Source organism: Humulus lupulus, chromosome 9, assembly GCF_963169125.1.
Source record: "Humulus lupulus chromosome 9, drHumLupu1.1, whole genome shotgun sequence".
Classification (NCBI taxonomy): domain Eukaryota; kingdom Viridiplantae; phylum Streptophyta; class Magnoliopsida; order Rosales; family Cannabaceae; genus Humulus; species Humulus lupulus.
This window is the reverse complement of record NC_084801.1, coordinates 184,547,742-184,564,010: the sequence shown is the minus strand read 5'-3', so window position 1 is coordinate 184,564,010 and position 16,269 is coordinate 184,547,742. Positions and strand designations below refer to the sequence as shown.

The 16,269-nt window shown below is 32.4% G+C and overlaps 1 protein-coding gene across 1 annotated transcript; it reads left to right on the top strand.

The window, feature by feature from the left end:
• The first annotated feature begins 2,680 nt into the window (after positions 1–2,680).
• On the top strand, positions 2,681–5,292 carry LOC133802643 (rac-like GTP-binding protein RAC2). Its single transcript, XM_062240998.1, has 7 exons — positions 2,681–2,890; positions 3,043–3,130; positions 3,226–3,335; positions 3,453–3,516; positions 4,011–4,075; positions 4,180–4,245; positions 4,958–5,292. Exons 1-7 carry the CDS (start codon positions 2,792–2,794, stop codon positions 5,054–5,056), a joined length of 591 nt encoding a protein of 196 aa, XP_062096982.1. The 5' UTR covers positions 2,681–2,791; the 3' UTR covers positions 5,057–5,292.
• Positions 5,293–16,269: the final 10,977 nt, after the last annotated feature.

Below are 16,269 nucleotides of genomic sequence, written 5' to 3'. Positions count from 1 at the left end.
TTTAATCATTTTAGTCAAGTGCCTAACATACTCGTAAACTCTAGAATTACGAGTATGTGGCGAACGTACCCTACCTTAGGGACGTTACACCCACAACCTGAAAACACGATTTTTTTTTTCAAAACCCGTCGAATATGGGTGAAATCTGGTCCAAACCCGACATGGTTCGGGTCGGGTTCGGGTTTTAAAATTAAGGACACACGGCCCGAACATAATTAAAAATATATATTAATTTTCGAAAAAATTAATACTTTTTAAAAAAAAAAAATACTAATGTCCAATTTGTAAAAAATTAACATTACCAAACTAACAACAAAGTTAAAAAAAACATGTGAAAAGTAAAAAAAAATTAAAAAATTGTCAAAAAATGGTATTTTTTGAAATTTTTTACCAATGCCAATTTTTGGCCCAAAATCCATTTTTTGACCAATTACACTTGAAACCCGAAACTTGAAATCACCCCAAAACTTGAAAATTTCGGACTAGATTCGGTACCACTTTCCTCCACCCGAAAGCCGCAAAATCCGAACCCGATGCACCTGAAATCTGAAAATCCGACCTGTGTGCACTCCTACATCAATTGACGTTCCAATTTTATTTAACTAATTAAATTTATTTCAGACGAGACTCAGTGTTTTAAAAAATAGTATCACGTTAATTGATGCATAATTTTGCTCCACATATCATTATTCATAAAATATTTTATTCCGAAGTAAGTCCCAAACAAAGAAGTTGGCGATAAGTGGGAAAACACTACTACATATGCTTATATGAAAAGCATCACGTTTTGAGAATTCCTTGTTTCATTATTAAATCTTTGTTAATAAGGATTAAGGATTCGCCATGTTTAAAGAAATCTCTACAAATTATATATATATATATTTATTGGGGTCCATCATACTTATTAAGTTTATAAATATATATATATATATATATTCCATATGTGGTATCAAAGAGAATCTTAAATAGCGTTGACATGAGAATATATATTTTTTCTTTGTGATACATATTATTATACCAAATATTTACACTCTACAGTATTTCACTTTATTTAAAAAACATGATTAGTTAAAAATATATGTGAAGTAAATATAAAAATTTAGTATAATATTTGAGTGTGTGTGCATTATTATTATTTTTATACAATAAAGGTAAAAAAATATATATAAATATAAGGTCATTTTTAAAAAAGACACATTACGATAAGATACTGATAATGCAAGGTAATATTTTAAGCACATAAATTAATTTTAACCCCTATTTTTTATTATATGACAGTGCTCATTTTAGTCATAGCAGATCTCTTATAACTTTTTGGATAACTTATGGTGCTTTATAGGAGATTTCTTACAAAATTTTAGATAACTTATAGTGCAGAAATTATGATTTAAATAGTCTGTTACACGTGCGCCTTTTTCTTTTATATGGGTAGTAAAATAGACTATTCGAACTATGTTTTCGTCATTATAAATTATTCATATTTTTTCAAAATTTTGCAGAAATCCTACCATAATTATAATAAACACCATCATACAAAAACAATGATGAAAATTAATTTACGTACCTAAAACATAACCATACTTTACCCTAGGGTACCTTACCTATCTATATATTTATCTTCCAAATTTCTATTAATTGTTTTTATAAAAAAAAAAAAAAGGCATCTTATATCCATGATGATTGACCTACCTTCGGTATCATTTGCTTAAAAAGTGTAGTGGGCCTTACCCAAAATTCAGGTGGCCCATATGAGCTAATCAGTGCTCTAAACCCAAGCTTAAATTAATCCATAATCCAACCATTAACAATGGATGGATTGGTGACCCACAAATAATAAAAGGAAATGCCGTTAGGTCATTCCACTCATACCTTTTTGGACTCAATTTCTTGTTGTGATCAATTAATGCTAATCACATCATAGTGCATTTGGTTAATAAGCAAAAATATTCCTTTGTCTTCATCATTTCATTATTCCCTAGCTGCCTTCTCCAACACTTAAACTAACTAACACCCAAGCATGCACCAAACCTACTTTGAAACTCTTGTCTTAGCTAGCTAATATTTGGTCTTTCACTTTAAAGAAAAGGAAAGAATATAACAAAAAAATATAGGAGGATTCTTCGGTGCACTCTATTGTAATTGGTGTTTTTGGCTTAGGAAGTATTTTCGGTAAAACAATTTATGACCGTGTACATTGTAGTTACTTAAAGCACTGTGTAAATTTAAAAAAAAAAATAGGAATAGTTTACAGTAGGGAAAAATAAGGTTCAAACATGTTACATTCTACTTGCATAAAAAAAACAGACAAGCGTGCAACAACTTATTTGAACTTTATTTTCTACTTTGTAAATTATTCAAAAATTTTCGAAAATTTACAAAATTCTCTAAATAACTACAATATACACCTTCCTAATAAAAAATTTACACCGAAAATGCTTCTCAAGCCAAAAACTAGAGAAAGTGCACCGGCGTGTCCCTTTCAGGGGTGCACCGGATAGCTACCTAAATATATATATATATATATATGTTATGATAATGGAATATTGGACCAAAAGCAATCATTTCAAGTTTGATCAGTTGTAGCTAAAGTGGGGAATAGCTGTTGTAGGTTGTTAAAACTCACCTTCCCTATCCCCTACTACACAATCCTTTTTCATATGCTTCAAATGATATCATTTAATCTCTTTTTTTAGAGTGTGATCATATCATATTATATCATACACACACACATATGTATATATATACGAATTAGAATCAGAAAAGCTATAAGCAAAAGCCATTGCTGAAGAAAATGAGCACAGCAAGGTTTATCAAATGTGTGACTGTGGGAGATGGAGCAGTGGGAAAGACTTGTATGCTCATTTCTTATACAAGCAATACATTTCCAACGGTACAAGTTTATTTTTATTTATTTATTTTATATCTGACAAAAATGACTTAAACAAAGCAATGAATATTATTACTGTTCAACTGAGAAGAATATGTCTGTATATATATATATATATATATACAATTCCATATAATGTGTTCTTCTTTTTAAAGGATTATGTCCCCACAGTGTTCGACAATTTCAGTGCCAATGTGGTGGTCGACGGTAGCGTTGTGAACCTAGGCCTATGGGATACTGCAGGTCCTATATATATATACACATATAACTATATTACTATATATACATATATATATATGTATATAAATATATATACTGAGATTCATAATATATTGCAGGGCAAGAAGATTACAATAGGCTAAGGCCATTAAGCTATAGAGGAGCAGATGTGTTTTTGTTGGCCTTCTCTCTGATAAGCAAAGCCAGTTATGAGAACATTTCCAAAAAGGTGATCAGTTTTCTTCCCTAAATTTACATATATATCTTTCTTATTTTATTTGATCAATTTTTAATGACATATCATCATTGATTTTTGAATGGTTTTATATTTGGCTAATGATACCAGTGGATTTCTGAGCTTCGGCATTATGCTCCTCACGTGCCAATTTTGCTTGTGGGAACAAAACTTGGTACTATATGTGCTTTTATTATATATTGTTTTATTACAAAATTTAAATTTCTTATAATTCTATACAAGGAATTATTTTGGGCCGGAACATTACTTTTGTTCTTGTTGTTGGAGTATTTTTTATTTTTGACATTTGAAGAAATTATAACTTAATTTTTGTTTGCATTATGACGTACATTATAGTTACAATATGTATCTCATCAATTTTTAAAAAAATTCTATTGTGCCAAAATCAGAGTCAAAACATCCAGTTGCAATGTGTCTGATTTTTTTTATTCTCATAATTTGAACTATGATTTCGGCACGGTAAATTATTCAAAATTTACCGAAAATTAACAGAATGTCTGTTATAACTACATGTACATTGTTATTAAAAAAATTGAACTATAATTTCTCCAAATACTTAAAATAGAAAATATTCCTATGGTAGAAGCAAGAGTAATGTCTCTACCTAAATATGTTGTTTCTGATTTATATATAATGGGTTTGTTGCAGATTTGAGAGATGACAAGCAATATGTAATTGATAATCCTGGGACAACTGTAATAACAACTGCACAGGCATGTGATGATGATGAATTGAGTATACTTAGCAATTTATACAATAGTTGAATTTACTTGATTATTAATTTACTCATTAGCTTTAGTATTAATTGTGTTCTCAGGGAGAGGAATTAAAGAAATTAATTGGTGCAGTCATGTACGTAGAGTGCAGCTCAAAGACTCAGCAGGTATATCATCTTATATTTCATCTTTCTTTTGCTCAAATATACCAAATCTTCTATGTATATAGCTAGCCGAATAGACAGAGTTAAACATGTTACATAATGTCATCACACAAAAACCATAAATATAGAGGAAATCTTTTAGGTAGGGTTAAATCTGTTTTCGGTAACTCGATTTTTTTAGATGACAGTGGACATTGTAATTATAACAAACATCCTTTTAGTTATCGAATAATTTACGGTGTAGAAAATAAAGTTCAAACAATAAGTTTAGTTGCACGTGTGTTTACTTTTTTAAACTATATTTTTCAGTTTTGTAAATTATTTAATATTTCTCGAAAATTGGTGAAATGTATGCTATAACTATATACATCGTCATATAAAAATTTTGAGTTATAATTTCTCTACATACCAAAAATAAAGGAGAAAAGTAATGTCCAAAAAATGTCTATATGTATATATATATATATATTCATATCTTGAAAAATATCTAAACTTTAATTAAAAAATGCAATATATAGTGGGTGGGGTGTTAGTACTGTACAATGCATTCTCTCTTTTTTTGTTTTGTTTGGGTATCATTGTATTGTATTGTTTTCTTTGCACATTTTAATTAAAACATATTAATTATTTTGGTTCTATACATGTTGTTCTTTAATTATGTCATTTTTGGAGAATGTTTTAACTCTAATTTCTGTCTTTGTTTCTTCATGATCAGAATGTGAAGACAGTTTTCGATGCTGCAATAAAGGTGGCTTTGAGGCCACCAAAACCAAAGAAAAAGCAACGCAAGCAAAGATCATGCTCCTTCCTCTAAATTCCAATCATGTTAATATTCAAATTATCATAATATTAATTTGTTCTTTAAATATATATATATATATAAAAATACAATATAGCTAATATTATGCTTTTTTTTTTTTTTTCTCGACATTTGTTATTGTATTGGATTATACAATTTTTTTCTTCTTGTTGTTTCTTGTGAAAGAAGGAAAAGCCAGATGTATTAATTTGTTATAAAACAAAAATAGCCAAGTTCTATATATACATGAATATTTTTTCAAGCCTTTACACTAAAAAAGTATTTTTTTGGAACGTTGTATTAATTTAAGGTATTAGCTATCAATGACTTATGAGGCATTATTAGTTGTGCCTAGCCTTATAACAAATCCATATATTCGTATGTAAATTAAATATTGCTGTTGGATCATATGACATAAAAAAATTTGAAGTATTAAATTGGGACCGGAAACAAAAAATGATTATAGTAAAAGTTTATAGGATAATTTTATGGTGCATACTTTTTGTGTTTACTGGTTCGTAAATAGATTTCGGTGTGATTTTTTTTTATAATTGTGTATATTGTTGTTATTTAGAACAGCATCTTGCAAATTTTAAGGAAATTCTGAATAATTTACCATACCAAAAACTAGGTTCAAATAAATTGTATTCCACTCGCATAAAAAAATTAGTCAAGTGTGCAATAACCTATTTTAACATAGTTTTCGGTACTATAAATTATTCGGAATTTCCTAAAAATTTGCAGGATGATCTAAATAACTACAATAAATATGTTCATTAAAAAAACTAGCGTTGAAAATTATTCACAAGCTGAAAACATAAAAGGCATGTACTATAAAAGTATCAAAAGTTTATATTGCACATTTCCTAAATCATATGGTGCAAGCTACCTTAAAATTATATAAAAGGTTTATATATTTTTTTATATGTGTTTTGTCTCATTAACTTGTTTGGAGTCTGTGTTTTGACAAATTATTTTTTAGATCTTGTGTTTTATAAAATTGTTCCAATAAACCCTTAAACTCGATTTTGGTAAAGTTTTTTGAACTAAAATAAAAAATAATTTACTAAATTAATAATTTAAAACAAAAATACAATTATTCTGACTAATAACTGTGTTGTCATATTCAATTTTTTATTCATCAAAATTGAGTTTAGGGATCTAGTTGAACAATTTTACAAAACACGGATTCCAAAAAAGTAATAAGACAAAACATTAAGTCGAAAAAGAAAATATAAATCTTTATTTAAATTATAATAGTGATTTTATTTTTATTTGTTTATTATAAAAATTATATAATGCCTTTTGCCCTTTCAAAAAAAGAAAAGAAAATAATTTGTATATTTATATACATATGTTCTTTTGTTCACTAGAATCCTCGAGTAAATTTAACATTTCGCTGTAATTTCAAACATCTAATTGTCCAAGAGTAATAATGTTTACATGATGATCTCTAAGGTCAAAATTGTTTGTCCTTCAATTAAAGATTTGAAAAATTCTTCACCAGAAAAGAAAAAGTGCAAACTTTTGACCCTTATTATCCAAATTGTCAAGCCTAAATTACTTGGTGTTTTCCCATTTGTTTGTTTGAACCAATGCAAAACATGGTCAAGGAAATAACATATATCCACCAATATCCCTCATTTAAGTGTAGAAGGGACCCTTCTGAGTTCTGACTCTGTATTTAATAATATCAATAATAATATCCATGATGATATAACCTATGCTACATGCAAGTCCATTGAGATTATAATCACCTTAATATAAGTATATATATACATATTAATTTTTGTGTACTCCTACTATTGCTTGTAAATTTCCAAAATCACTACATTATATTAATCTTATTAATTTATAATTTATGATTTATGATTAAAAATAAAAAAAAAAGTTATCACAAAAATGTTATTATGAATATAGGAAAAATTACAATGGGTTCTTGTAAATTATTATTTTTATGTAACAAATTCTTAAAGAATTCCAACTCTCTAGATTCGAAAATTATATTAGACTCTAAGTCTAATAATTTACATGTTTTGCTATGGAAAGCATAACTAATGAAAATATATTTAAGGGTTTTTGGACATAACTTGTTCCTTTTAGAATCCGTGTTCTTGCAATAGGCAAGGTATCCCACACTATAAAATAACTAATATTGAATTTTTTTCATTTCCATATCTCACATGGAGAGATATTATTCTTTTTCATAGGATTTGATTAAGTATATGACATGCCACAACTAATGCTCCACCCACAAATTATAATTCAACTTAGCATGTAATAACATAGTATTTATCATTTCTACAAAAGTTCTATTCTTTCTTTCTTTCAGGTATACCATTTTGTTGTGGAGTTGTATATTCATGTATAATATCATGGCCTTCACAAAATACACTGGATTCCTTAAAAAAATATTCCCCACCCCTATCACTTCTAAGTACCTTGATCTTCTTATTTAATTGATTTTTTTTCAGCTTTGTATATCTTAAATGCATTAAAAGTTTCATCCTTACCTTTAAGCAGATATACATGAGTGAACCTAGAACAATCATCTATGAGAAATTTAAGATTTACATATTTCTACCTATAGTTAACATCTCATTCAATTCACACAAGTCACTGTGAATTAAGTCAAACAAGTTTGTACTTCTAAAAATACTAGGATAAGGTTTCTTAACCATTTTAGATTTAATGCATACTTCACATTTATCAACATTGCTAACATCAATTTTATCATGACACATTTAATAATTCTTTTAATAGTACTATAATCTATATGAGCAAGTCTATTATGCAACAATGAAAGACAATCAGAATCAACAACATAGCAAGAATGTAATGCCCCGAAATCCCTAATGCGGTTTAATGGCTGGATTAGTAGGCCGGGAGGGCCATAATTGTTTAATTATGCCATTAAATGATTATATGCATGTTTATGTGAACTATATTATAATATGATATTAAATGCATGCATGTGGATCCACACTTGATTATTAGGGGATTGTGGTAATTTGGCCCGTTGACGGCATATTTATGTATTTTGGTGCATATTGTGATTTATGGATGAGATCCCATTATTATGAAGATATATTCGAGCTATTCGGCATGAGACGGTCCTATGTTGCAAATTAGCAGTTTTGTCATAACAGGGTCAATTATTGGGATATTGGATAATGGGAATGATTATTTGTTGATAAATTGGGAGTTATTGAGATCAGGAGGAAATTCTAGGAGTTTTGACTATTATGTCATCGGGGGTGTTTTTGGGACCCCGAGCATTAGGTTTTATTTGAGGTTACTTAAGCCTGAAGTAGTTCGTCAGAAAGAACCGTACGTTAAAAACACTTTCTCTCTCTCCCGTAAGCCTTTGTGACGTTCGTGGCAATTTCGAAAAAATCTTGAGTTCTAGGATTCGGAATCAAGCGAGGATCGAGGCATAGCGATCCTAGGAAATATTAGAAGCTTCTTGACTGAAGGATTTAATGAGAAACAACCCAATCAAAGGCAATCTAAGTTTTAAGTTTTGAGATTTTAGAATTTTTAAGCTCTGAATTAGATTTTGTGTATCGATGAGTTTTTGATTCGTTTGAGCTTCGAGATTTGATGATTTTGGATCATTGGGAAATTTGAGAACTTTGATTTTTGGATTTGGAGATGTTTAGCTATGTTTTTGGAAGGTTTAAAGTGGAGAAAATCGGAGTTATGACAGGTTTCCTAGGTAGGGTCGCGGCCTTGTTCTTGGGCGCCGCGGCCCAAGCTCGAAGAAGCAGGTGGTGAAGTTTGTGTGTGCTGGGGGCCGCGGCACTAGGTATTGGGTGCCGCGGTGCTTGCTCCTGGTGTGGCTGGGGGCCGCAGCTCATGTTGGGTTTTGAGGCCAGTTGGGTGTTTTGATCATGGGAACTTAGTTTTAGGCCTCGAGATCGTTCCTACTACCCAGATTGGTGGGATTTGATGTCCCGGAGGCTAGATCTTAGTTCGGGAACCTTTGTTATTCATTTTATTGATGGTGTCCCATATTTAGTTATGACTAGGTGACTGCTAAAGGACTTAAAGGTTGACCGTTCTCAAGGGTCGTTCTTTTATTCATTCTCGCTCGAATCATATATAAGAAAATTGCACATTGTGTATATGACATGCGTGGTTGTTACAGAGGCATGTTGGTTGATAAATGTGGACATTGATTGCATATTAAATGCTTAGCAACTCCTGCTTACTTGTGTATGGCACTGACTAGTCAGGGTCGGCATTAGTTGCGTATTACTGACTTGAGAGTCAGAAACGACATAAGCGTCATGAACGCAGGGCCAATAAAAGATTAAATATAATCGATATCAACGTTGAATGACTCTAGGAGCATTAATGCTGGACCGACCCTAAGGTCGATAAAAATTATAAGCGCTTGACTAGTTTAGGACTAGTTACTCAGAGCCAGGGCCAAAGGCCTATGTGACTGCTTGTCACTTGGCTAGGGAGCAGAATCTCATGGTTGTCACTCTATGGTCATGCGGTAGGTTATATTGGTGACTAGTTCATCGAGCACCTATCTTGATAAACTAGTGAAATGATCACTTATTTTTAAAAGCCTAGGTGACCCTATCGTCACATGGCTAATGGGAACAGAACCCACTTTAGTGACTTCTGCGACTGTCACTCATCTGTTTTGGACTGAAAGTCCTGAATGATTATTATGATCATTGTTGATATTATATTCATGCAATATTGTGTTTTCTTGCTGAGCTTTGGCTCATAGGAGCTATGTGGTGCAGGTAAAGGGAAAGAAAAGCTCACCCATCCTTGAGTGAAAAGCTTAGGTGGTGATGTGTACACATGCGGCCGCTTTACCACCACGACCAAGGAGTTCTCAGGGGAACTAGGGGGTTTACCCTATTTTTGCCGCTTAGGTCGGCGGGTTGTAAATTTTATAATGTAGTGACCGTTTTGAGTTGTAAATAACTTGTAAATGTTTTGATGGGCCCATGAACAGTTTTATGTTTTAAATAAAATGTATCATTTCCTTTTGATTGGTTTTCCACATTAACTTGTTAATAACGCCTAGAAGCACGTTTTTAACCAATGAACTCGGATAGCGAGTTAAATTCACGGTTCAACGTTCACCGTAAAGATCTTGGGGGTAACCAGGGTGTTACAAAGAATAAGATGAATTATTATTAGAAACATTATTTTCAAGAGTATACGATTTAACCACACATTCACAAGAGTGCCCATTCCCAAAAAGACCCCACCATTTGACAAAATTAGCTTTTTGAATTCAAACTTTGATACTTGGTTTGCTTAGTAAATTGCCACTTACAAGGTTTTCATTCATCTTGGGCATATAGAGTACATTGGTGAGTACCACATTCTCCCCGGATGTGAAGATCAAGTCAATAGTATATTTGTCTTCTACCTTTGACATCTTCTCATTTCTCATTTGTATTTCATGACCATCTAGAAACCACATCAAATGTCTTATATATGACTTTTGTTTTCATAGACTACGATATTTCCATCTTTAGGACAACTCTTTTATTTGGTTTGGATTGAGCAAACATACTCTTGTGTTTTATTTAAATGTTTAATATAAGTATTTTAATTTTTAATCTATTATTTTAGTTTTAATTTTAATTCAAATAAATTAATGAATAAATAAATAACCATAAAAAAAATTGTCCACGCTATAACCATGACATTGTTCTCAGTATAGCCTTGCTATATGCCAAATTCTAGCGGATTTCTACCGACGATTTTTTTGTTCTACACCGACAATATGTGTCATCGGTATTAGGTATATGGACAACACATTAAATGTCCTCGGTAGAATTTGATCTCTACTGACGGAGTTCTGCCAAGAACTTTTTATCGACAATACGTTCTCAGTACAGGCTGTACCGAGGACATTCGAGCTTCTGCCGATAACATTTGTTGTCGGTATACCCAGCCACTATTTTTTTTGGTAGTGTGAGCAAGTCTTAACTTGTAAACTAGTTGATGCCTATAGTTTTCCGAATAGCAATTAACTTTGGAAATGGCTTCAAATTTATATAGTAAAACAAATCATAGCTCCCTCTTACTTTTTTTTATATTTTATTTATATTTGGAATAAAACAAGTTTAACCGATCGATTGACTGAGTAAATAGATTATATACAATTCAGCGAAGAAGGAAAAACCGCCAATGTATATATGTCTGGAAAGCAGTATACATATCACCATAGTACTTGAATACATCATATATAGTGGACACATCTATGACTTTTACTAGGCTGATCTCCAACTATTGCTCCAAATTTTCAGTGCCAAAGGACATATTTTAAGTATGTTTTGTTCTTCAAAATCTCTACAGCTACAGTTTTTATTAATATTGTGAAGGGAAATTATATAAATATATATATAAAGATATATTTATATATATTGTATTGCATGTGAGACCAAATTAGGGCATTTAAGTGATCATGTTGGTGTATTTAATGCATTTAGTGATATCACCCGGTGTTGGCGCAATGTTTGCTTCGACACACGCACCATGTCATTATATATATACAACATTTATTATAATCATGTGACACCTCCATACTACACATGCATATTTTGGAAAGTAAATTATTCAGACTCTGTCTTGGTCTTTGACAAAATTTATGGGGTTCCATCTAAAATCCAATTGGTAATTAGTGGAGTTACCACTAGTGGCTCAACCTTCTTATATTTATTCTATGTGGACACCATACCCCAATATCCCTCTCAAGATGGTAGCGATTTTAAGTCACTCTTAGGATGTGTTGATTGAATGTCTGCAAATGAATTGGCTCTGATATCATGACAAGAATCATAAGGCTCCATCTAAAAACCAATTTGTAATTAGTGGAATTATCCATATTATTAATAACTCAATATTCTTACATTTATTCTATGTGGGACACCATATTTTTTTTCTTTTAGTATTCTTCTTTTAACTTTTCTGCTTTGTTTTTCTTTGTTTGAAGAAAGATTTAATTTTTCTTAAATATACAGATGAATTTTAACAACTTTAACATAAGTGAGATTCTTGAAGTTCACACCCTCAAATATCTATCTATTAAAGCCCTAATAAAATTACAACTTGTGTAACGACCCAAATCTACTAATAGGGCTTAAGGGCCATGATTAGTGTGCCAGGAGAGCATAACTGGATTATATGTGATTTAATGATTAAAAGCATGTTTATATGACTACTTGAATATCTGTGATGCATGACTATGTGTGTTAGTATGCATGTAGGCCCTGATTAGGTTAGAAGGGCATATTTGTAATTTTGGCCCGTTGAGGGCATAACTGTAAATATCTGTGATAAATTGTTGAGACCACATTATTATGTGGATATATTTGTAGCTTGTGACTTGAGGCGGTCCTAGTGAGCGGTTTAGCGAAAAATTCATGGCGGGGATTTATACCCGGCTCGGGGCGAGCCTGGGGGTATTTTTGGGAATTCAGAAAATATATTGGAGTTTATTTTGATATTGAGGAATATAATTGGTGATCAGTTAAGTGTCGGGAAGTAAGCAGTAAATATTAGAGACATTCGAGGAATTAGTAGGAATTTGGCGTAATGACCAAAATGCCCTTAGAATGATTTAATGGCTTAGGATTTATGGGAGGGCAAATTGGTCATTTGAGTTAAAAGCAGGGATAAGTATTATAATGCTTTATGCCTTAGTGGAATGTGTAGAAGGCAGTAGAGGTCTGAAAAAGGATTGAGACAAAAGAAAAGAAGGAGAAAAGAAAGAAGGGAAAACAAGGCACTACTCTCTTATACGGTTTGGGCTATTCTTTACCAATTCTTCTGGAAATTTGGAGCTAAAATCCAGAGAAGGCTTAGGCTGAGATTCAACACTAGGATCCTTGGTTCGGCTTGGGGAATTAGCAGAGGTTATTCATCATTTGAAGTAAGGTTTTGAGGTTGTTATTCAGTTCTTGGTTTTGGTATTGAATTGGTTTTCTAAGCTGAGTTTCTATGGGAATTCTAGGGAATTAAGCCTAAGGATTTGAGGAGGTGAAGGATAAGGAAGTGTGGAAGATAACCCAGGTTGAGTTCATCCATCAAAGGTAAGAAGTTATGGCTTTAAGTTCTGAGATTTCTGTTGCACTGCTGAGTTTTGAGCTTTAAGCTCAACTATGGTGATTTCTTTGTTTTGGGGTGCATATGATTGAGTTTTGTATGGTTGAGTCTTATGGGGTGAGATATAGATGTTGATAGGCTTGTTTTGGAGTTTGGTTGAGGTTTGGAAGGATTTTGGAAGGTTTTGGCTCAAGGAAGTTCGAAGAGGAGAAGTTTGGGTATTGCCTGGCTGTGACTGGCACTGTAGCACTAGCCTTAGGGCTCTATAGTGCTAGGCTTGGGTGTTTGGGAGCTTGTTGGCTCTGTTTTTAGCGCTGTAGCACCCACTTTAGGGCGCTGTAGCGCTACCCTGTTCCCAGAAGGGGATTTTTGGGTTATTTCTTATGATTTTTGCCCGGGGGCTCGGGGTTTGATTCCACCACCCCGTTTGGTGGAAATAGGGCTTCCCGAGGGCTCAAGATTGGTCCCGAGGCTAGGTTTTTAGAATTGAAGTTTGGTGATAATTCTAATCTATGGTTGTGACTAGGTGTACGCTAGGGCTCGAACGGGATCGTGCTTGAGGGTTGAATTGAACAAAGCTATCGAAATCTAAAGGTAAGAAAACTGCACCTGGTTATGTGATTGTGTTGGGACTAAGAGCTCCATATATCTGTATTATGTCATAGATGGTATTATGACATGGGACATGTGATAAACGGCCTAAGAGTGCCATAATCAATATTTGCGCACAGGGCGCGGCTCGACCACTGGTAGCTGAGGACAGCTTAATATTCACTGAGCTCGGTTTAAGCGGGTCGGAGTTAGTAGAATAAATAGAGGGTGCGGCCTAAGGGCGTTGACCCTGGTTATCATATGTGAATTGATTATTGATATGAAATGATGTACTTAGTATGTTGAATACTTGATTAAACGTGAATATTTGGAATGTTGAGTATATGATTATACTGCATGAGTTATCTGGTTGTTTGCTTGATGATTATGCTATGTTATTGTGTTTTCTTGTTGGGCCTTGGCTCACGGGTGCTACGTGGTGCAGATAAAGGCAAGGGAAAAGTGGACCAGTCCTGAGATGGAGAGCTTTGGGAATGAATGTACATAGTCAGCTGATCGGCCGCCACGGCCGAGGAGTGGTACAGGACGAGAAAAGTCTAATTGTCTGTTTTGCCTTAGAGTGGCTAGTAACCGTACTTTTATCCAGAAATTTTGTAAAGTGTCTTTTAACGCTTCTACTTTTGGGATCTCATGTAAAAATGTTTGATTATAAGAAATGAAACTTTTGAGACCGAAATCTTTTAACCCTAGTTCAACTTTAGTTTCAATAACACGTTTCTAACTAATTGACTTGATTAGCAAGTCTTGCACATTTATAAACACACAGTATAACGGTCTTGGCTATCCAGGGCATTACAACTTGTATGTAAGAAATGGAGAACATTGATTTCGGACCGAAAATTTCAACATGAAGAATCACAAACATTTTCAAAGTTGTGTGGGTTTTTTCTAGAGCCCATTAACAGAGGATTTGGAGCCTCTTCATCATTTTTTCTCATTGACTCCAAAGTGTTTGGAATTCCCGATTACGCTTGATTTTCTTAAAGCAAATGAGGATGAAATTAAAGCCTCTTGCAATGGCATTTTGTGTGTTTATAGCAGACTTGACCGATATACAAACTACCCAACATTTTACATTGCAAACCCCATTTCCAAGATATGTCACCATCAAGTCCTAATATTTGAACTCCGTATTAAAGGTATGAGAGTTTTGTTCGATTACGCCCCCAACGATGGAAACTACTGCATCATTTTCATTGCACATCAAGATGAAGAGGTAAATCATAGTACGTTCTATGTGTATAAGTCTGTCATGAATAGGTGGTATACACTGCTATCCATGGCTTTTCATGTCACTTCTTGGGTGAAGCTCAATTGTGCTACATACTGGACAATAAGGGAGAACCCTTCTGTGATTTTCAATAAGTCAACATTTTTTTGCCCATTCCAATATGCAAACAAATCCCAACTTTAACAGAACTGCAAATCACGGCAGCTTTAACCCGATGCCACCACCCCATCGTTGCTACTTGATGAGTTAAACAATTAATTTATTCACTAAGATATATATCTTATTCAATCTTAGATCATCTCTAATGGATGGTGTATATTTTGTACTAAATTTTGCAGAAAATATGTGTCAATACTATATTTGGCCCACTTTTTGCATATATACTCCAATGCACAATATGCAAACTAGCTAAAAAAGTCAACATAGCTATTAATGCTTATTCAAAATATACAAAACAATTAACCTTTTTATTATTAAAAATTAAAAAGTATTTTCAATTAATAAATCATATTAATGAGTGACAAATGAGTAATTAAAAAATGTGAAATTTTTGTGGGCCAAATTTGGCCCGTGTTATATTTTGTGCTAAATTCGAGACAACTTTTAGCATGTGCCAAATTTAACACATTTTAAACTACCATTTGAGTTCTATTTTATAAAAATAGGCTAAAAAATAACTATACACCACTTTTATAGCACTCCATTAAAGATGCTCTTAAATAATCTTCTCGTAGATTCAAAGAATTACATGTAGGATTATATGGATAACAAGTTTTAGAGGTATGTTTGTTTTCGGGTCGGATATATTGAAGTACTAAAAAAACATAATTATCAGTCCATATATAATTGACAAAACTATAGACAAATGTGTCAACAATAAAGATATATATATAGTTGATTAACGTGAAAATTTTCATCACGAGGCAGAGTTAACAAACTATTCAAACAAAAATATCTAGACCACTTTATCATATTTTCATATTTTATAATAAACAAGGACAAATTTGTAATAGAAAAGAGTTAATAGTCAATCTCGATCAAAATATATATCAAATCATATATAGTTAAGTAAAAAAACACGGCCAAAGAATAATATCAGAAAATTATTGATATTGGAATCTGTTAACCCAGATTTTTGCTAACTAACACGGAGTCAAAATACGCTTGACGTTGATGAATATGTTGAAATGAGTGTGATGATGAAAATAATAAGAACGCAAGATTTTATAGTGGTTCGGCCCCAAGATCTGGTAATAACCTACGTCCACTTGAATTGTTATTGAAATGAGATTCA